Here is a 22,976-nt window from a genome sequence, read left to right as displayed (position 1 = left end):
ACGTTCTTTCGATGGGATGTTCCTCCGACGTATTCCTTATCTTTGATAATTCGTCTCCAGCTTTCTGGCCTCGGAAATTTTTCCTCTGTAGAGGGCGCTGCACGTCGACGTCCGCCAAGTCGATGTCCCTCGACAGCCACCGTATCGGCGCCGATGTCACCATGCACATAAATAGCCACACGCGGCGTCCGTTGCTCAGTTCTGTTTTGTAGCATAAGATAAGTCATGCCTGAATTGGTTATTGACCTTTAAGGAGCGTAAACTGCAACCACAAGGGAAGTATTACTCAGTAATCGGGGATGGATGGGAGGGGCGATAAGGAATACGTCGGAGGAACATTCCATCGAAAGAACGTTACAAGGTAAGAAGTAACTTGTTCATCGAAGGGATTGTGTCCTCCGACGTATTCCTCATCTTTGATAGACTCCCATAGCAGTGGCATGTAATTGGAGGTGGGAGTAATAATGTCATGTTTCCCTTTTAGGAATGAACCGAATGGAATACGGCTTTGCCAAATCTGGTCTCTTGACTAGTGGAGGAATCCAGGTTGTAAAAGTTTGTGAATGTATGTGCGGACGACCATGTGGCAGCCGCACATATGTCTCGGACCGGTACCCCTCTTTGGAGGGCTGAAGAGGCTGCGATACTCCTGGTTGAATGAGCCCTAAGATTTTGGGGTGGCTCTTTCCCTGCCAGTTTGTAACATTACAGAATGGCCAAAATAATCCACCTGGAAATGGTCTGTTTTGTTATGGGTAGTCCCAACTTGTGACCTGAATATCCTACAAACAGTTGGTCTGCTTGCCTAATTCTAGCCAGTCTGCTGATGTAAAAGCTCAGACCTCGCCTTGGGTCCAGCCTATGTAGCCTTTCTTCCTCTTTCCCTGGATGGGGAGGAGGGTAAAACGAAGGTAAGGTAATTTTCTGAGTGATGTGAAATTCAGAAACCACCTTTGGGAGGAAATTAGGCTTCACCTGTAGGACAACTTTGTCCTTATGGAAAATTGTATGGGGGGGGGTTTACAAGAAAGAGCTTGTAATTCGATCACCCTCCTAGCAGATGTTAGTGCTACCAATAGGACAGTTTTAAGAGTGAGAAATCTCAGCGAACAAGAGTGGAGTGGTTCGAATGGAGTACCCATTAGGAAATTTAAGACTAAATTTAAGTCCCATAAGGGAACTTGGAATGGTCTTGGAGGATAAACATTAGTTAATCCCTTGAGAAATTGTATTACTAGAGCTAGTTTGAAATACGATGGTTCCTCCGCAGTGCGCTTGAAGATTGAGAGCGCTGCAGGATAGCCTTTTACAGTGCCAACTTGAAGGCCTGACTTTGCCAAGTAGAGTAGAAACTATGACACTGTTGGTGTACCACATGAAAAAGGGTCGATATTCTCTTCTCTACACCAGCTGCAAAATTTGTTCCAACGGCAGCAGTATAAAGACTTTGTTGCTGGCCTTCTGGCCGAAAGCAACACCTCCATGACGTCATCAGGAAGGTCCCAATCCTTGTACCTCAAGCTTTCAGAAGCCAAGCGTGAAGGTTGAGGGTTCTGATGTCTGGATGGAGAACCTGACCTCCCTTCTGTGAGAGAAGATTCTCTTTGAGTGGAAGACGGATTGGAGGACAGATGGACATATCTAGAAGGTCCGGGTACCACGTTCTCCAGGCCCAGTCCGGGGCAATTAGGATCATGGTTTTCCGGAATCTTCTCAACCTCCTGATCATTTGAGGAATAACAGGGACTGGTGGAAACGCGTAAAGAAGTGGGAACACCCAGTTCACTACGAACGCGTCCCCTAGAGCTCCTCTCGGGAGTAATTCCCTTGAACAGAACAGATCGCACTTCCTGTTGGTGCTGGTGGCGAACAGATCCACCTGAGGGGTTCCCCAAAGGGCAAAGATCTCTTGAAGGACTTCCTGAGCTAGCTCCCACTCGTGGGAGACTGTGCTCTGCATGCTCACAGCGTCCGCTGTCAAGTTCTTCTCTCCGGCTAGGTGAACTGCCGATAGAGTGATTCCTTCCTGAATTGCCCAAAACCAGAGCTACATTGCCTCTCTGCACAGTGGCAGTGACCCTACACCTCCTCTTTTGTTGAGGTAGTGCATGGCCATTGTGTTGTCCGTCATTATCAGGACATTTCTCCCCTGTACTGATGGCAGGAAACCTTTCAGTGCTAGTCTGATCGCTCTCAGCTCTAATAGGTTGATGTGTAGTCTGGACTCCGATGGAGACCAACGACCGCTGATGATCAAGTCGTTGGCATGGGCATCCCACCCCGTGAGTGAGGTGTCTGTGACTGTTATCTCCGGCTATGGTTGCCAAAACAGTTCTCCTTTCAAGATGTTCTCTGGATAGGCCCACCATTGAAGGTCGTGGGCTACCTTGTCCGGAATCCGGAGGAGATCTGTCATTCTCCCTGAGAATTGCGACCACTGAGTTCTCAGTGCCCACTGAAGAGATCTCATTCTCAGGCGAGCCTCTGGCACAAGGAAGATGCAGGATACCATGAGGCCTAGCAACCTCAAAAAGTCAAAGGCTGGGAGACGTTGGGCATTTTGAAACTTGTTGACCATCTGCAGAATATCTTGAGACCTCACCTCTGGTGGCGAGGCTTTTCCCAGGGAAGTGTCCAGGACCGCTCCAATGAACTGGAGTCTCTGTGATGGTATCATCTGTGACTTCTTTAAATTGAGGGAGAAGCCCAGTTTGTGAAGGAAGTGGCAGACATAATCTAGCTGGATCTGAGCTTGTTTCCGAAGATACCGCTCTGATCAGCCAATCGTCCAGGTAGGGTTAGACGTGGATCCCTTCCCTCCTTAGACTCGCAGCCACTACCGACATTAGCTTGGTGAAGACCCTCGGGCGGAGGTCAGCCCAAATGGCAGAACTCGAAATTGATCGAGAGCTGCCAATTACGAACCTCAGGTATTTCCTGTGTTTGAGATGGATTGGCACATGGAAATAAGCATCCTGAAGGTCCAGAGATACCAGCCAGTCCTGGAGCTGGAGGGCCTGAAGGATCTGAGAGAGAGTTACCATCTTGAACTTGTCCTTCCTGAGGAACTTGTTCAATTGTCGTAAGTCCAGGATAGGTCTCAGTCCTCCGTCCTTCTTTGGTATGAGAAAGTATGGGGAGTACCAGCCCTTGTTCCTGTCTGCTACAGGTACCGGTTCTATGGCACCTTTCTCTAGTAGGTCTATAATTTCCTGCAAGAGGGGCGGATCTGGAACTTTTAGAGAGCTGTGCCCCGGTGGATGACTCTGAGGGATGTGTAGAAAGGGTAGGCAGTAACCCTGGGCAACTGTCTCCAATGCCCAAGCATCTGACGTTATAGCCTGCCATTCCGTCAGATGGTGAGTTAACCTGCCCCCTACAGGTGTATTGTGTGGAAAGGCCTCAGAGTGGTTTGGGGGCGGTTGATGCAGATGCCGAGGGTAAAGAGGCACCTGCTGCTGCTGCGGCCTTAATACTTTTGACCCGTCCACCTCGGGTGGATCTCCTTTGGCCTCTTTGAGCCGGCTGTCCTCTGCCTTTCCCGAATGCGGAATAATAGCGAAAGGACTTTCCTCTCCCAGAGGTTCCTGAGGGGCAAAAAGGAGTTTGGCGGATTGCAGCTCCTAAAGATTTTGCCGCTGCTTTAGATGTTTGCAACTTTTCCAGACTGTCATCAGCCTTTTTACCGAATAAAGAAGAGCCGTCAAAGGGCATATTCAAAAGTCTGGCCTGTACATCTGGAGCAAAGCCAGACTTTCGCAACCACGCATGCCTGCGGATTGTCGTACTTGCCACCATGGCCCTGCTGATACTGTCAGCGGAATCGATGCCAGTTTGAAGTGATTCGCACATGGCATCTTTGCCATCTTTAATGATGTTAAGGAAGGCTTCTCTTTCCTCTCCTTCCGGTATGCAGTCAGCCGCTGATGAAGCACACTCCCACAGTGTGTGACTGAATCTGGTGAGCGTACAGGTGGCGTTGATGGACTTCAACGCCATACTACAAGCAGAAAAGACTTTTTTTGCCATAGAATCGTACCTTTTGTCATCTCTATCCTGTGGGACAGTAGGCTAAGCGGATCTGCTGCTTTATGAAGTTGCCACTTGAACCACCAGGCTCTCTGGAGTCGGGTGTTTTGATAAGTATTCAGGGTCAGCTGCAGCTACCCTATACTGGGCTGACAATATTTTATTGACTGCAGGGATAACCTCAGGAGTTTCCAAATTTTATGAAATCTTCCTTTGCAAGGCTGCATGAAAGGGGACCACAGGATCCTTCTGTGGACCTTTGTCTAGTATGTCTGTCAGGTCATCCTGTTGAAAAACAGGTGAAGGCGCAGACCAACCCATAAATTCAATAATCCTTGCTATCAGGGTTCTATAGGGTGTTTCGGCATGTTCCCCTGGGTCTGGTTTAACAAACTCCACTTCTGGGGAAGTGTCCAGCCCACTTGCCTCATGTAATGATTCCTGTAGGTCTTTCAACCTTCTTTCCTCAGAGGTAAAAGCCTCTGAAACAGGTAGTGTGGTCCTCTGCAACCCGAAGGTTTCCTGGTCAGAATCCTCCCCTTCTTCATAGATTGAAGATAATCCGGGGTACTCTGACCTCGGAAATGGTGTAAAACCCATTTCTAAGGCAGAAGGAGCCAAACTCTTCATTATTGGGTGAGAAAACGTCGATGTCGTCGATGCCGATGTGACAGGCTTCGAATGCGCCGAGAAAGGCGTCGAGAAAACTGGAAGAGGCCTCGAAGAACTCGAGAGGATCGGGATACTACTCGAGGATGTCGACGACGGTCTCGGTGTCGTGCCGGAGGCTCTTGGTATAACCGTTGGCTGTGAAGTAGCCATGGTTTTCTCTTTTATCTGCGTCGACGATGGCGTCGATTCGATCGACCGATGCGTCGAAAAACCCTTCGACAACGGCGTCGATGGCACTGATCCATGTGTCGAAGGGATCTTCAACGACGGCGTCGAAGATGGTGCCTTCTTACCCGATGGCCTGTGGCGCTCTCGGGTGGACTCTTTCGCCGGGTGCAGCGACTCGCAGCGTTTCGATTTTTTGGGTTTTTCACCCGGGGTATCACCCTCAGCTGTCTTTGAGGGGGTCGAGGCCGCTTTCTCAAAGACGCTTAGCATTTTCTTCCTGAATTCCTCCCACTCAGCCTGAGAGCTGTGTTTTGTGGGGCAGGAGACCCTTTCTGGGGAAACAGAAGATGACGAGGAAGGGGATCTTCGACGTCTCTTCTTTGAGTGTCTAGATCTCGACGAAAGGTGGGAGCTACTTCGAGACCTAGAATGGGAATGATTTCGACAGCAAGGAGACGAATGCCTCGACTCGGCCGAAGAAAATCTCGAGCTTCCCCTTGCGCTCCTTCAAGGCTTTCGCCGTCATGGACATGCAGTCCTCGCACTCCGAACAATGGTGCTCGACTCCCAAGAACCACAAGCAGATCCTGTGTGGATCCGTTATCGACATTTTCTTTCCGCAGTCTCGACATTTTTTTAAGCCGGACCGCGTAGTCATCGGTTCAGATGAAGAAGCCATCGAGAACGAGTTGGTATTTCGAGTAAATAGAAGAGGATTTATCTGACTGAACTGAGCAACGATATTCCGAGGCCCCACGAAGCGCGGAAAAATGGAACTGAGCAACGGACACCGCGCGTGGCTATTTATGGGCATGGTGACGTTGGCACCGATACGGAGGCTGTCGAGGGACATCGACTCGGCGGACGTCGACGCGCAGCCCCCTCTACAGAGAAAAAAATGTACGAGGCCAGCAAGCTGGAGACGAATTATCAAAGATAAGGAATACGTCAGAGGACACAATCCCTTCGAAAAAGATGCAGCTGAAGACTTCTGTTCCTGGCAGTTCCTGCAGATCTGGCTGTTCCTGAGCCTCAGTCGTGAGGACAAGAGGGAGGACGTCAGGGGACTCCTGCACTGCACGGGGACAGGTCTCAAAGCTGGCAAATTGTCAAATCTTAGATTCCGGTTGCTGTTCTTCAAGCACACAAGCTGGTGTCCTTCCCCCTGCTTAATCCTAACCAGCTCCGAGAATGGTATCCAGGTGGCTTACGAGTTGATTGGTCCCACCAACTCAAAAAGGAAGAAGTTGTCCTTGATGGGGCTTCTCTGTCGAGATGAACTTGGCGATTCGAAGCTGCAACAGGGCTCCACTGGGCAAACTAACGGTCCAGTAGTTGCTGCAGCCGTCCTCTTCCAGCTCGTCTTTGGTTCTTTCGTTGCAGTGGTCGACTCTGCCTTCCAAGCCAAGAGACTCGTCTTTTAAACAGTTTTCTCCCATTCATTCCAGCCTAGCTGCCACTCACCCAGCAGGGTGGCTGTCCTTGCCAGACAGTCAGCCAGCCAATCACGCCAGAGTGCATTTGGGTCTCCTAAGAGACTAAGTACGGGAAGTGTAGGGCACCTCCCTCATTTACTGCCCACCCCGGACACTCGGGCACCAGAGGCAGTCTTCAGTCCTGAAGCCCGCCAAAGGCATAGAAACAAAGGGACCAAACCTAGTTTGGCACATAGAGACAAACTCTAGAAGGACCTTTCCAAAAAGAAATGGTGAAAAAAGAAGAACGAGACCTGTTTAAACATAAGGGGGCTTAGGTGCCATCTTGAAAAACATGGCTCCCGTGATTTTTATCTACAGGTGTTTGCGGTCGGGAAAAATCATGGTAGTTTGTTGTAAAACCACTGCCACCAGCCATTTCGATAGGAAAGGGTAGCATTTGACTGCTACAAGAGTTTCTAGACACAGGGGATACTAGGTAACCCCTCCAGCACTCTATTGTAAGATAGTGTGTGCGCTGTGTCTAGGAACTTAAAAAAGACTTTAGTCAATTTAACTTTACATTCTCTAGGAAACAGTAGTTTATCCCAGAGAAGGTATTTAAAGCTCAGGACAGCCTAAGAGGCTTCCCTGTGTCACTGCACTGAGGGTGCTTTGTAACACACAGGAAAAGATGATGCCTATGTAGTTGTCTAAAACTCCTTAATCAAACAACACAAGAGTAAAACACACATAAAAATACATGAGAGAGTGGGAAAAAAAGGCTCACACTCTCTCCAGGTAAAAAGATCAAGTCCTCAAAATCCAGCAAAGTTGCTGGGGGTCTCTAAGGTGAAGGGAATTAGCACATTTATGAGAATTCTCCCTAACATGGGGTTTCCAGGGGGAGGGGAAAAAACTCCAGCCCATGGCCCTATTGGCATCTAAAATGGTGGCAGACCTTCATGTAGCCTCAGGTGCTCTCCCTTCCAAGTCTCATGAACACCTGTGCAGCATTCAATCGCAAAACAGAACATCCTGGATATATTAAAAATCATAAATAAAATGAAATCTTCCAGAGCACCGGGACCCGATGGGTTAGCAAATATCCCATTGAAATGCAACCCAAAAAAATTGCCAGTATTTTTACACACAATATTCTCAGAAATCTGGGAAAGTGGGATCATCCCGGTAAATTGTCGCAAGGCGATGGTTGTCCCGATACACAAAAAAGGGGATAAGAAAAATCCAGAAAACTATCACTTATTAGCCATGATTGATAGTAGCTGTAAGATATTTAGCTCCCTATTGGTAGGTAGCATAACTACATGGAGTAATGAAAATGATCACTTACCTATCCAACAAACGGGCTTCCGAAAGAAGCACAGCACTCTAGATAACCTGGTGATACTGAAACATATGATTCCTGACACACGGGATCAAAGAGATATGAAATTGTATGCCTGTTATATCGATTACTCTAAGGCGTTTGACTGTGTCGATAGGGATATACTCTGGAAGAAATTAGCAGATAAGAAGTTATGCCCTACGATTCTATATTTCCTACAAGAAATGCATAGAGAAACCACAGTGATTATCTGCTTAGGTAAAGGTAAAAAAAATCCCCAGAAATTAAAACTAACATATGCCTCATGCAGGGCTGCGTAACCACCCCGTGTGTTATATAACTTCTATGTGTCGGATATTTTGGATAAATGTGTTGGAATAAATAATTTCCCTCCCAAAGTGGGGCGGGCTGGCAATCAATAGCATCATGTATGCCGACAATACTATAATACTAGACAAAACACCGGGGGGTTGCAGAAGATGCTCGAAATCTTATACCATTACTCTAAAGAAAATAATTTAAGTATAAATATAAATAAAATGAAGGTGAGGGTTTCAAAAAGGAAAAAAGAACGAAGATCATATAGATGGAAGATCAACTCTAATACTCTTGAGGTCATTGACATATATGTAGGGGTAACTATTATCAACCAACCACCCAGTGATTTTTATTTTGAGATGGTTGAAACTAAAGTCTTGGAAAAATGGAATATCATGTAAAAATACATAAGGTGGATACTCCATCGAAGGTTACTTAGAAATATATAAGAACGCAAGACTAGGCGGTCTGGGGTTGCCCGATTTGCAGGGATACCAAATGGCAACACAATTAGCAAATACCCAAGCGTGGCTAGTATCCTCGGGTCGTCCTAGATGGGTGGAGCTTGAACAAGGAACAAGTTACTTACCTGTAACTGTTGTTCTCCAGCATGGGTCTGGCATGGATTCACATGCTCATGAATATTCCCCGTCGTCAGGCTGGAAATCCTCGGTAAACAAAAAATCAGTATCAGTTTTGTTTCTGATCTGTCTTTCTTAGTAGTAACCAATCACTGATCTCTGGGTCAAACTGCCCCCAGCCAATGACTGCCCTCTTCCTATGCCCCGCCCCTGGAAGCCATCCGCAGATTTGGTAGCACGGAACTGATACTGATTTTTTCTTTACCGAGGATTCCCAGCCTGACGATGGGGAATATTCATGAGCATGTGAATCCATGCCAGACCCCATGCTGGAGAAAATCAGTGGCAAAAATAAATGAGCTGGGTCAGAAGATACCACCTCTATATCCAAGGAGGTGGGTGGAGAACAAGAGCCCCTTCTAGTAAAAGAGACCAGGTCGGTCCAGGGCAGAATCTCAAGTTGGATGGAGGAGGTAATACATGGTGTATTCTCACCAGGAGTCATGGAGTGTACCAGAGGAGGGGCCAGAAAGTGGGTTGTTCAGTAGAAAGGGAAATCCCAGAGCCTGAGACTGGTCATAACCGACCCAGAGCTAGAGAGGAGCTCCAAACACCCCCTTCGACCTCCTGTAAGAAGTCCTCAGACTTCTCCCAAACCTGGAAGTTGTCAGCCACAGAGTGCGTGATCATTGTACTCAAACAACCGAGGTTGGGAACCCAGTGAAAAATGCACCCCAAAGACAAATAATAGGGTGGTTGACTGGTCAAGACCACAGGACCAGATGAATACCAGTTGCTGGAACTTGGCAAGTGGTTCTGTACTGTCTGGATATTAATACCATATGTTCCTTGCCCTTTTCTTTGAATTCCCCCTGCCCCCTAGAATCCCTTTTCCCTCCTTGGCTGTCACAAACGGAGGCCTTTCACTACCTCAACACACGAGAGAGCTCAGAAGAGCGGGTGGGGTTCCACTGAAGCATGCTGAATTTAAGATTCCCTATTGATAACCCATTCTTTTTGAGTTATTCCTACACTTGTGCTGTCCACAGCATTGATTTCCACGCCAGTCTTGGTCTTGTGCCATATCACCTGCTCAGTGCACTCCATTGCACCAAAGAAATGCCAGCAAAAATTTCTGCGTGGTACCAAACACTGATTGGCTGCAAATGTTTGAAAGGTGCATTTGACTAGGGGTTAGGGTAATTCTCTGGTTTTGGGATTTGATCCTGGGGCATCTGCTAGATGACCGACCCAAGGGAGTCGACTGAAGCTCTGCACTGGCACGTTTTGGACTCCAAGACACCTGACGGTGAAGTCCTCCTGAAGGAACCTTGTCTTGTGCCCCTTTCCCATAATCTGATGTGACCAACTGGATCTGTTCTCTGGAAAGCATGTTTGTGCTCATGGCTTGTAGGTGCTGCATGACCCTGGAATCCTAGCACTGCATCCTTCTGGCGTGGCTGTTGCCTCTGCTAGGCCTTTTGTTTGAACACTGATGTACTTTGACTTTGTTCCCACCGCAACCTGTGACCCTTGACTGTGATAACTCTTGCAATTTCTGTGACCTGGAGTGGTTTTTAGTGTTTATTCCTCACAAGGGGCTCGCTCTTGACTCTAGGGTCAGGGCCTCAGTTTTCTGACCTTGCGCATCAGGTTGACAACCCATGCTGCTGCTCCAAGGACACCTCTCTGCAGCTCCTCAACAACATGTCTCTTACATCCTTTCTTTTGGGGATCTTCTCAAAGCCTTCCTGAAATGGTGCTCCTGCTCCTCTGGTGTTGCCTGGCTACCACGCTGACCTCAGCCCGTCCAGCAGATAACACAACCTCTCCAGCTGCTGCTCCCGAGGATTCCCCTCAGTCTTCTCTTGTGGTCCCCTCGCGTGCCTCTAGCTTGCTTCCATTGTTCTATAAGTGTAGGGTCTCCGGTCCATCCAGAAGAGAATTGTGTACTCCTGGCTGACGGCGTCACACTCACCTCTGCCATCTCACTTCCTCGGTCCAGGTAAGCAGAATAAGGCTACTTGACATCTTCACAAGTTCCTCTGATCCTGTTGGAGGCCTTCTTTGTGTTCTTTCTGTCCACTAGGCCTGTGTGCATCCTTCCTATTTACCTCCATGGCTTTACATTGTGCCAACAGGCGCCTTAGGTTAACATCTTGTTTGGGAGTTCAATTGACTATTGGGGCCTGGGGGCTTCAATAAAGTACAGATGGACATAGCTAAAGATTTCACTATCCTGTGACCAACAACTACTATTTTGTAGACAAAATCTTGCACAACTTTAATCTCAAAATATATATGATAGACCTACTGCAAGGACATTTAAATATTGTGCGCAAATCAAAAGTATGTAAGGTCCCTTACCAGCTCATATCTTCTGGAGGGCTCCATTCACTGCCTAGCAATCCTATCACCTGGAGGGTTAGGGGCTCAGAGGAAAACACCCTGTAAACAAATGGTTTTGTATATCTTGACCCTCCCTCGGAAATCAAGCCTAACAAATGTGCTGGTGTGCAAGCAGGAAGTCATCATGTACTCACCTGTGGGTCTACTGGGGACATCCATTCTTTGGCTGTCCTGATGTTCCATTTCATAAGCCACGTTCTCATCTTTTATACAGAGGGACACAACCTCATATCCTGTTACATAGAAGAAAGAAAATGTAAGTGTCACATTACAGCATCAGGTAAAGTGTATCATTAAACAGGAATTCACTAAGCAGAGAGCATTCTGGGAGGCACTGAACAGTCGACAGGATTGCTCTGTGCACGTCTAGCAAGGTGCCCCACTTGCATGTGAATGAATGAAGAGCTTGATCGTGCATTTCACATGTAACCATGCCGAGGCAAGCAGGAAGGGAGAGAGTTGAGGATGCCAGACAATATTTTTCAATAGCCTCAGTAAAAGACGCAGCATGAAAGTAAATGTATTCCTGTCTTAGGCTTCCGCTATCCCAGTCAATGCCACCATGCGTGCACACTCCAGAATGGGTAGTACCTTCAAAATTTCTCAACAAACTAGTTTAAACATGCTTCGTTCCTTGCCTTGTCAAGCAACCAAAGTACACATTTGTTTTGTCAGCAGTGCACCACTAGATCATGCGATTGTCGTCGTTCTATAAGCATGTGTGAATATGGTGATTACACCAAAGAAAAACGCTCATCATCCAACATGACGATTTCAAGTTTTGGACATTAGGTGTTGCTTTAAGCGCTACTTTTATGACAAAACTATTAGCATGGTATGTGAAGATAAGACTGAGATGTGACAAGGAGGGATACAGCCTGTGTGTTTTTTTTAGCTTTTTAAACACCCACTGACTGGCGAAGGGCATGCTAGTCTCTATTATCATTCCCACCCAGTACCTGCCCCTCACCACCCAAATCACCCACCTTCTCTTCCAAAATCTCAGTGATAGATGCCAATTGTATTTCTAAGCAGCACTTAGAAAGGTAACCTGCTTCATAGCAGTTGTTTACCTGCTCCTGAGGTAATAAAAACATGTTTACCAAGTTTGCTTTCAGCTACTTGATTCATAAGCAATATGGATGTCCTTGAACCCGTTCCCTGCCCTGAATTCCTGCAAAAACAATCATTAGCGAGAGGCCAGGGGGCACGGGATCATGGTCGCCTAAACGCATAGCTCCCCGTGTAATTCCCCCCCACAGACTCACCGGTAGAGGAACAGAAACACCAGCAGGTTGTGCGAGGGACAAGTGAGTGTGCCGGCTGAGGTTCCAGAGACAGCAGCATTGTGTGAGTTGTTGGGTCTCCCGATGTCGAGTCAACTGGAGGAGGGTAACATCAGCGGTGCAGACGGAGGAGGGTTCCAGAAGCTGCCTGCTTGCATACAACAAGCCTTGCAAGGTGGGGGAGCATGGAGGTGGGACAGCCGATGCCTGGTTGCGCAGCAGGGAGTGACGGAAGCAGCCGGGTGAACAAAGCATTGCCCGAGGGCTACACCATTGAGATGGGCAGGTATTGTGGCGATTGGCGAGGGGTGTAGTGAAGGCAGACGCCATTGCAGGTCATCTTTTGTAATTGGTTATTTATAACGTGCTTAATACCCAGAGGTTTCTAAGCGCGGACCCGGGTGTTAGGGAGAATTCTCAGAAATGTGCTAATTCCCTTCTAGCTTAGAGACCCCAGCTCTTTTGCTGGACTTTAGTACTTTTAATTTCTAACCTGGAGAGAGGGAGCCCATTTTTTCTCACCCTCATGTATTTTTTGTGTGATTTGAACACCGTTGGCCTAATTCAGGCGTGGGGGCCGGGACCCTTTAAGGGACTTCAGAGCTAATAATTAGCGCCTTTCCCATTCCCATTGAGCCCTATGGGGGCTCAAATGGGAATGGGGAATGGCTTTTTCGGAATACACTGGTAAATCCCCATTGAACTATACCAGAGTCGGGACCGTTATTGGTGGCAGTCATGGCGCTAATAGCGCCATGACTACCACCAACCTCGGAATGAGGGCCTGCGTTTCTTTTCACTTTAGAGTCTGACAAACTCCATAGGCATCATCTTTACATTGTGACACACAGCACCTTCAGTGCAGTGGCACAGGGAAGTCTCATCGATTTCCCAAAGGTGTAGATACCTTCTCTTGGTGAAACTACTGTTTCCATGAGAAGTGAAGTGAAATGGAATTTACTTACATTTTGTAACTTTCTAGACCAGCACACACTATTTTACAATAGGATGCTGGAGGGGTTACCTAGTATCCCCTTTTTCTAGTTTCTCATATAACATTTTTATGTTACCCCCCCATTCTACAATTAATGGCTGGTGGCAGTGGTTTACTTTTTACTACCATTGTGTATTTTTACCGCGGGCTGCAACTGCCAAAATGGCCCCAGTCTTCTTTTTTTTTCACCATTTCTTGTTAGAAAGGTCCTTTCTTGAGATTTACTCTGCGTGCAAAACCAGGTTTGGTCCCTTTGTTTGTTTTGTCTTTGGCGGGATTCACAAGTGAAGCCCACCTCTGTCTCCAGCGTGTCTGGCAGGGGCAGGAAGTGAGGGAGGTGCCCGAAACTCCCTGTGCTTAATCCCCCTGGTTACAGGAATGCACCCAAAGGTGATTGGCCGGCTGGCTGTCCTTGGGGGACAGCCACCCTGCTGTGTGACTGAGAGCTAGGCTGGAATGAATGGGAGAAACCTGCATAAAAGGCCAGGCTTTTTGCTTGGAAGGCAGAGTCGACCACTGGAACAAAGGAATCCGAAGAAGTACTTGAAAGATGCCTTCTGCAACTCCTGGACCGTTGGTTTGCCCGGTGAAGCCCTGCTGCTGTGCTGAAGCTCCGAATTCGCCTCGACTAGAGAAGCCCTGCAATGACAACTTCTCCCCTTGGGTTGGTGGGATCAAATAACCCCAAATTGAACTTGTCCGGACATCCTCTCGAAGCTGGCTGTATTTCCATTGCTGCTGCAGGAACCGAAGTGCCAGGGAGAGGAACACCAGACTGGAGTGCATCACTTTTAAGCCAGACCCGAGCTATAGGAAGATCCTCCGGACTCCCCGGAAGGACTGACCAAGCCTGAGCCACCTCAACAGAGTGCTGGACCCCAGAAGCAAAGAAAGTCCATCTCGACAGCCGAGAACCGCGGTGGTGCTATTTGCTGAGACGCAAGGAGCTGAAACCGCGAAGTGGTTCTGAATTGAAGTTTGTTCATTGCTGCCACCGACCTTCCATTCGTCTTGCAGGAGTCCCCAGACATCCTCCCTCTTGTCCCCATGACTGAGGCCCAGGAACACAGGATCTGCAGACCCACACAGGAACAGAAGTGTAACTGGATCCAGTTTTCTTCTAACCAAGGGGGTATTACCCAAATTGACCTTTTACAATTGACCTTCTGCACAATGGACCGTTATATTATTTTATATATGTCTTGGGTTGGTTTTGGATTATAAATAATATAAGGCGATTGGGTGGGGTGTTGCAGGGGGTTTTGGATTGGGTGGGGGGCTGCAGGGGGTTTCCCCCACGCATATATGTCCTAATTGACCTTCTAAATTAGCTCAATTCTCCCGAGGTCAATTCTCCTGAGGTCATCTGTGAAAAGGTCAATTAGTATACAACCAACCAAAGGTACTGTAAACCTAAGAGAACTTACCTCTTGTTGTGTAGCCGTGCTAGCTCTCTTAGTTGAGACTTGTCTTGGTTGCCTTTGCAGAGTTGCCACAGCTTTGCCACTCACATGCCTCCCAGCTTGTGGCCCTTCATGTGTTCTTATTTCTGTAAACTCTTCTAAAAACTTTGTGCAAGACTTTTACTTACCTACCAGAAGATCTTCAGCTCCCCTAGGCTTTGCTCAACTAACATCGGCTGGCCTGGCTCCCCGAGAAACCCTTCTGAGCTCTGACTCTGTGCCTTACATTTCCCCCAGGAAAGGGTTAGTTTACTTTGCAGTGGAGTATGTTAAAAGTACTTACCAGTTTCTGAATGAATTGTTAACCTCTGTTTTATTCCTATATCTAAACGTTTGCACCAAACTCAGTATTGCTCTAAATGTACCAGTGATAAATCAATGTCCACAGCTATTTAAGTCACCTGAGGGTGTAGGAAGTGTCGGTGTGCCATCCCCAATGGGTATCATCTGATTTAGAGAAACTAAGGGTGTGTTTTGAAGTATATTTAAGTGTTATATATGTGTTGCTCCCTTCTGAAGAAGGCTTATATAACCGACTGTTCAATGAATAAATAATTGTTTAATCAAGGAACCTTGAGTGTTTATTTGGATAACTGTCACTGTGAAACTCTGTTACAACCTTACAGCTCACATTGACCCCTCTTGAGATAAGCTTGGCTGCTCGACCACTCTACCAACTTGTGTAGTACATGCTTATGCCAAAGGTTGGGTTAACTATTGCCAAGAGGACAAGGCTGGTGCAGTCTCCCACAGGGTACTGCATATAATCTTGCCTTACACTGGCGGCAGGCAGTGAGGATCTATTGTAGAGTTGTTACACTAAGTATTTGCTTTGCTTTTGTTCAACTAAAAACCTTCACAAGGCTAAGCTCCACTGGGATAGCAACTGTAACATGCCAAATATGGATAACTTCAAGCAGAAAGCCCTGATCATTCTAACAGTAGAACTACTGAAAGAAGCGTGTAGGATGAGGAACCTCTTTGTGAAAGGAAATAAAAATGAATTGACTACAAGGTTGTTAGATCATCAAAAGTTGGATAGTGGGTCTGTAACTCCTACTACTCCAGAACATGTGGAAATTAATAATGAGGACGATAATTCAGAGTCTCACTCTAATGTCTTAGAAGACTCAGAAGTGAGGGATGAGTCCCAGGATGGTAGCCCCTCTTTGCCTCAGCAGGCCCTTTAGCCTCAACCTTTATACAATGGTACCGCACAAGGTCCATTACTGAGTCGAGAATATGTGTCTCTTGAGAAAATGAGACTTGAATTGGAATTTAAAAGGTTGCAAGCTCAGGCTGAAGCCAAGCATCAGGACATCAAACTCAGGGAATTGGAAAGGCTCTTGAAATGAAAAGATTGTCTCTTGAAAATGTTTCCACCCCAGAGTCCTCTAGGTCTTCCAGTCCCAAGAGGCCTCGCCTGCCCAAAGAAGCAGTGAGTATGTATGAGGTGAAAGTTGATATTTTGGATTGGTTCAGTGCTTTTGAATACAACCATGGGGTTCCGGGCCTCACAGGGAATCTGTTGATTCCTTGGCTTTTGTGTAGGCTCCCCCAGGTTGCAACTGATGCTGTAATGGAGGTCGGGAGACTTGAAAGATTGAAGTATGAGAATGTGAAGCTAGCTTTGATAGCTAGATTTTGGAAAAACTTCTTCCTAGTACCTTGAGAGGTTTAGGACCCTCAAAAAGCATGATGGTACCCCTTGGGCTACCTGGGTGTGTGAATGTTTGAAAAATGGGGATGGATGGGTTAAGGGTTACAGAGTGAACTCCTTTGAAGGAATGAAAAATCATTTTTTGTTGGGATCTATTTTTGATTCCTGCTCTCCTGAGCTGAGACAGCACTTGGCTGACTCAAAAGAGATTTATCTCAAGAAGCTAGCAAAGGCTGCTGACTTGTGGGTTGCCAACAAGGCCACTTACAAGGATTCTGGGGCCACTCACAAAAAAGATGAGGGGAAGCAGCACAAGAAAGATGACAGAGAATTCTAAATCCAACCACCCAAAAGAGTGCCACAAACAGAAAAATGGAAAGCCATATGGGAAACCAAATCAGTTTAGTGAAACCTCTGGTGCTAAACCAGAGGGAGGTCAGCAGAAACCCCCATTCCAGAAAACATTGGGTAAATGTTATGCTTGTGGGCCAACTGGCCATGTGAAAGGGGATCCTAGATGTAAGGGTAAACCATCAGGGTTCCACACTGCCTCCTTAGCCTTCATCCCTTTGGTATATGTCTGTACTATACAGGTTGGTAGTGTGGTTGAGCAGCCCGGCTCATCTCAAGAGGGGTCAATGTGAGCAGTAAGGTAGTTACACAGAGTCACAGTGACAAGTATCCAAATAAAGGCTTACACTCAATGTTTCTTGATTAAATAATTATTAATGTATTTAACAGTTTGAATAAGCCTTCTTCAGAAGGGAGCAATATAATAGTAACACAAATACACTCCATCAGTTTCTCTAAATCAGCAAATACCCATTTGGGATGGCACACAGACACTTCCTACACCCGGAGGTGACTTAAATAGCCAGGACACTGAAGACATTAATATATCACTGGTACATTTAGAGCAATACTGGAAAAGGGTGTCAAAGAGAATGGTTATGAGAATAAATAAGAGATCACACAGATCAAGCAGGTAATTACTTTGGAACCCCCCCAATGCAAAGTAAGTTAAGCCCTTCCTGGAAGGAAGACAGAAGCCCACAGTCAGAGGGTAGAAGAGTCATTCAGGGAGCCAGGCCAAGCCAATGTCAATTGGGTAAAGTCTGGGTGAGCTGAAGTACTTCTTGCAGGTAAGTAAAAGGTCTTGCACAATGTTTTAGAAGTCTTTGTAGAAAAGAAGAATCAATGTAGGGCCACATGCTGTTAGGCTTGCGAGGTAAAGAAACTGTTAGCAACTCTACAGAAGCAACTAAGACAAGTCTCAAATGAGAACAAGCAAGGCTACAACACAACAGGTAAGTTCTCTTGGACTTTGGTTAGAAGAAAACTGGATCCAGATGCACTTCTGTTCCTGTGTGGGTCTGAAGATCCTTTATTCCTGGGCCTCAGTCGTCGGGATGAGAGGGAGGATGTTTGGGGACTCCTGCACTACAAGTGGAAGGTCAGTGACAGCAACCGTCAATCTTCAAGTCAGTGGCACTTCGCGATTTCGCAACCCTCGCGACCTTCACGAATACAACACCGCGGTTCCTGGCTGTCGAGATGGGCTTTCCTTGCATTTGGGATCCAGCACTCTGTTGATGGGGCTCAGGCTCGGTCAGTCGTGCTTCCTGGGAGTCCAGAGGATCTTCCTGGAGCTCTTGGCCAGCTTAAAAGTGATGCACTCCAAATCTGGTGTTCCTCTCCTTGGCACTTTGGTTCCCGCAGCAGCAAGGAAGTACAGCCAGCTCTGAGAGGATGTCCAGACGAGTTCACTTTGGAGCCGATTGGTCCCAAAAACTTAAGGGGAGAAGTCATCCTTTCAGGGCTTCTCTAGTCGAGGTGAATTCAGAGCTTCAGCACAGCAGCAGGGCTTCCCTGGGCACACCAATGGTCCAGGAGTTCCAGCAGGCGTGTCTTCCCAGTTCTTCTTCGGATTCCTTCATCCAGTGGTTGACTCTGCCTTCCAAGCCAAAAAGCCTGGCCTTTTATGCAGGTTTCTCCCATTCATTCCAGCCTAGCTGGCAGTAACCCAGCAGGGTGGCTGTCCTTGCCAGACAGCCAGCCGGCCAATCACCTTTGGGTGCATTCCTGTAACCAAGGGGATTAAGCACAGGGAGTTTTGGGCACCTCCCTCACTTCCTGCCCCTGCCAGACACTCTGGAGCCAGAATCAGGCTTCACTCGTGAATCGCACCAAAGACAAAACGAACAAAGGGACCAAACATGGTTTGGCACACACAGAAAATCTCAAGAAGGACCTTTCCACAGAGAAATGGCAAACAAAGAAGACCTGGCCATTTTGACAAAAATGGCACCCAAGGGTGCGGCACTGCAACCGCGAATGCAGCACGCGGTACAATCACACCACGGTAATTAAAAGTAAACCACTGCCACCAGCCATTAATCATAGAAAAGCTAACATACTAATGTTACATGAGAAACTAGACAAAGGGGATACTAAGTAACCCCTCCAGCCCTCTATTGTAAGATAGTGTGTGCTGGGTCTAGAAAGTTACAAATGTAAGAAAAGTAAATTTCACTTCACTGTTCTTGGAACTAGTAGTTTCGCCAAGAGAAGGTATTTAGACCTTTGGGAAATCTGAAAGACTTCCCTGTGTCACTGCACTGAAGGCGCTGTATGCCACAATGTAAAAAGATGACGCCTATGGAGTTTGTCAGACTCCAAAGTAAAAAGAAACAGATCAAATCACAGAAAAATACATGGGAAAGTGGGAAAAAGGCTCTCACTCTCTCCAGGTTAAAAATGAAAAGTCCTAGAGTCCAGCAAAAGAGCTGGGGATCTCTAAGGTAGAGAGGAATTAGCACTTTTCTGAGAATTCCCCCTCACAATTCCTGAGGGAGAAATTCACATGGTAAGGTGAAACTTTCATCAATTGGCTGAAGACCCCATTGGAGTCTCTGCCTGTGTTTCTTCAGTGTCCCTTGGTCTGTGGGAACAGCAGAATGTAGATCTGTATAAGTCTATTCCAGAAAACACCAAAGAGTATTATAAGGACAGTGTACTTGTGAATGGTCAGGGGACCTCTGCCATTAGAGACACCGGGGCCAGCATTACAGTGGTGAATGAAACCTTTTTCAAACCTGAGGACGTTGCTAGGGCACCCAAAGGCCACACTAGGCTTGCTGGAGGCCCTGTGCAGATGGCTGCAATACTACCAGCTCTCATCCAGTGAAACAATATGACTGTAAGAATACCTGTCAGTGTACAAAATGAGGTGCCTGGGAGAGTCCTGTTGGGGAATGACTTAACAGCTCTTGGAGTTGTATCAAGCACACCCATGCCTCCCAGTAAAAGGAAGCAGGAGTAGACTAGACTGGCCAGAGAGGCAACTTTAGATGACTCTCAGTGGGTAGTTACAGAAGTACCTATAACTCTGAGTCTATGGGAAGGACACCCTTCTAATTCCAGGAATAAGAAAGAGACAACGGGGAAAACTAAGATCTCAGGAAAGAAGAAAGGTATCACACCTGCGTATCAAACCAGGAAATCCCAGAGAGGACAGTCCAAGGTCACACCTGTGACCCCCTCCACAGCTGAGGCTGAGGGGGAGGACCAACCAGAGAATGGTGAACCAGCTACTGGTGAAACAGAGCTGGAAGAAGCCATTACCCCTGTTGGAGATCTGGATCCTAAAGACCATCCCGAGCTGCAGACTTTGCTTGCAGAAGGTGGACCCGGTAGGGTTGACTTCAACAGAGGTCAAAGAGAGTGTCTTACTCTTGAAGGACTTCGCCAACAGGCAACTTCCCAGCTGGAAGGGCAAGAGCCAGGGAAGCACAGGCTGTACTGGGAGGATGGCCTCCTTTACAGTGAGCCTATTGCATCTACCTCAGGGGACTACAGAAGACTTGTAGTGCCCTAGGAGGTGAGACCGCAGTTTCTACAGTTAGCCCATGAGATTCCTTGGCTGGTCACTTAAGTTTCAGGAAGACCAAGGAAAGGATTTCTCTATTTCCTACTGGCCCAAGATGGGGTCTGATGTAGATACATTTTGTAGAAGCTGTCACACTTGTCAGACTTCTGGCAAGAGTGGAGCCCAAGAACGTGGCACCCTTGGAGCCCCTCCCAGTGGTGGGAGTTTCTTTTGAGGGTAGGGATTGACATTGTTGGTCCCCTAGAACCTCCCACATCTTCAGGCAATCAAATTATATTGGTTGTGGTAGACCATGCTACCAGGTATCCTTGAGCCATACCTATGAGGACTGTTACTGCTCAGGCAGTGGCTAAAGTCCTCCTTGGTATTTTTACTAGGGTAGATTTTCCTAAGGAGGTTAACTCACACAAGGGACCAATTTTATGTCCCACTACATGCAAGCCATGTGTAAAAACTGTGGAGTGACCTACAAGTTCTCAACAGCCTGCCAACCCCAAACCAATAGGTTGGTGGAGAGGTTTAATACAACAATGAAGAGCATGATAGGTGCTTTAGAAAAACCCCTTAGAAGAAAGTGGGACCTTCTACTGACATGCCTTTTCTTTGCTTATAGAGAAGTCCCTCAGGAAGGGGTTGGCTTCAGCCCCTTTGTGCTCCATTAAGGTCATCTGGTTAGAGGTCCATTGGCCCTAATCAAGGAACAGTTGGAGAGTGTTCCTTCCCTCAAGCCAGTGAGAATCACTGACTATGTGTTAGGTCTCAGAAGGAGAATGACACACATGATGACAGAAGCTTCAGATAACTTGAAAGCAGGTCAGGCTCTGGTTAAACATTGGCATGACCAGAAGGCCAACATGGTTGAGTTTACTCAAGACCAGCTAGTTCTAGTTATGGTACCGACAAGGCAGAGGGCCTTACAGGACAAATGGATTGGACCCTTCTAGGTTATGGGCAAACTTAGAGAGGTCAATTATTTGGTGGACTTGGGCAATCCCCAGGAGGCTCCCAGGGTCTTTCACACAACCGCCTAAAAGCATATGTTTCCAGACCAGAACTAGGAGCTTTGCTCTTAGCCTCTGATCAAGAGGAGGAGGAGAGTGAGCCTCTACCTGACCTCCTCAAGGGACAACCTTTAGATGGAAAGATAGCAGGAGTTAAACTCTCTTCTGAGCTGACTCTGCAACAAGAGGAGGAGTGCAAAGCTCTGTCAAATCAGTTTGCCTCCCCGTTCTCACTATCACCAGGCTTAACCCGTTGGGGCCAGCATGATATACGCACTGGTGACCGTTTACCTGTCAACAGCAGGGGCTACAGAATGTCAGACCATGTAAAAACCCACATAAAGAAAGAGGTCAAGAAGATGCTTGATCTTGGGTTAATAGAGCCATCTACAAGTCCATGGTCTAGTCCTGTTGTACTAGTGCCAAAGGCAGGATCCAAGGAGTTGAGATTCTGTGTGGACTATAGAGCTCTTAATGCAGTCACCACGACTGATGCCCATCCTTTACCAAGGACAGATGAACTGGTGGACAAACCTGGTTCAGCCAAGTACCTCAATAGATTTGATCTAACGCCAGGCTATTGGCAAATAGCCCTGACAGACCATGCCAAGGAGAACACTGCAATCTCCACCCCAGGAGGCCTCTACCAGTTTAAGGTTATGCCTTTCGGACTAGAAAATGCACCTGCTACAATCCAAAGGATGGTGAATCATGTTCTGAATGGGATGGAGGACTTCTGCATGGCATACTTGGATGACATTGCAGTGTTCAGCCCCACTTGGGAATAGCATCTTGACCGCCTTGGATATGTTTTGCAGGCTCTTGAGCAGGCCCATCTTACAATAAGGCAAGCAAATGTCAAATTGATCTGAGTAAATTGGTCTATCTTGGACACGAGGAGGTGAAATAAGGCCATTGCCTAGCAAAGTAAAAGCTGTACACGACAGGGCCACTCCACTACTCAAACCGAAGTGAGAGCTTTCTTAGGCCTGACAGGTTACTATAGGAACTTCATAGAGAACTATGGGACCATAGCCTCTCCCTTGAATGTGATCTCCTCATCCAAATTCCCCAAGAAGGTCAGGTGGAATGAGGAGTGCACCAAGGCATTTGAAGGACTTAAGAAAGCCTGTTGACAAGCTCCAGTCCTGAGAGCTCCTGACTACACCCAATCCTTTATTGTACAAACGGATGCTTCCAATACAAGTATAGGTGCAGTTCCGAGTCAGCTGGAAGAGAAGAGCTAGGAACACCCTATCTGCCTCATCAGTAGGAAACTGAAAGAAAGAGAAACAAAGTGGGCAACCATAGAACGTGAATGGTTTGCCATTGTCTGGTCTTTGAAGAAGTTTAGACCATACTTGTATGGATCTACTTTTGTAATTCAAACAGACCACCAACCCTTGAGATGGTTAATGCAGATGAAGGGGGAGAATCCTAAATTGTTAAGATGGTCAATCAGCCTTCAGGGGTTTGATTTCACCATAGAACACAGGTCAGGGTGTAATCAGAATTCTCAGAAATGTGCTAATTCCCTTCTACCTTAGAGACCCCCAGCACTTTTGCTGGACTTTAGAACTTTTAAAAATACATGAGAGAGTGGAAAAAAGGCCTCATGTATTTTTCTTTGATTTAAACTCTGTGTTTCTTTTGACTTTGGAGTCTGACAAACTCCATAGGCATCATCTTTACATTGCATCACACAGCACCTTCAGTGCAGTGGCACAGGGAAGTCTTTCAGAT

General features: G+C 47.0%; 1 protein-coding gene across 4 annotated transcripts in view; it reads right to left on the bottom strand.

Annotated features, from left to right (window-relative positions):
* LOC138564919 (zinc finger protein 713-like) overlaps positions 1-22,976 on the bottom strand; it is a 122,683-nt gene that overhangs the window by 24,370 nt on the left and 75,337 nt on the right. For all 4 annotated transcript variants that reach the window (XM_069642943.1, XM_069642941.1, XM_069642944.1 and 1 more), the window contains one exon: positions 11,075-11,173. In XM_069642943.1, coding sequence (XP_069499044.1) covers positions 11,075-11,173 — 99 coding nt within the window. The remainder of the gene's footprint in view (positions 1-11,074; positions 11,174-22,976) is intronic.

The sequence above is a fragment of the Ambystoma mexicanum genome, chromosome 1p (assembly GCF_040938575.1).
Source record: "Ambystoma mexicanum isolate Mex_15411 chromosome 1p, UKY_AmexF1_1, whole genome shotgun sequence".
Lineage (NCBI taxonomy): Eukaryota > Metazoa > Chordata > Amphibia > Caudata > Ambystomatidae > Ambystoma > Ambystoma mexicanum.
This window is presented reverse-complemented; position numbering and strand designations above follow the sequence as displayed.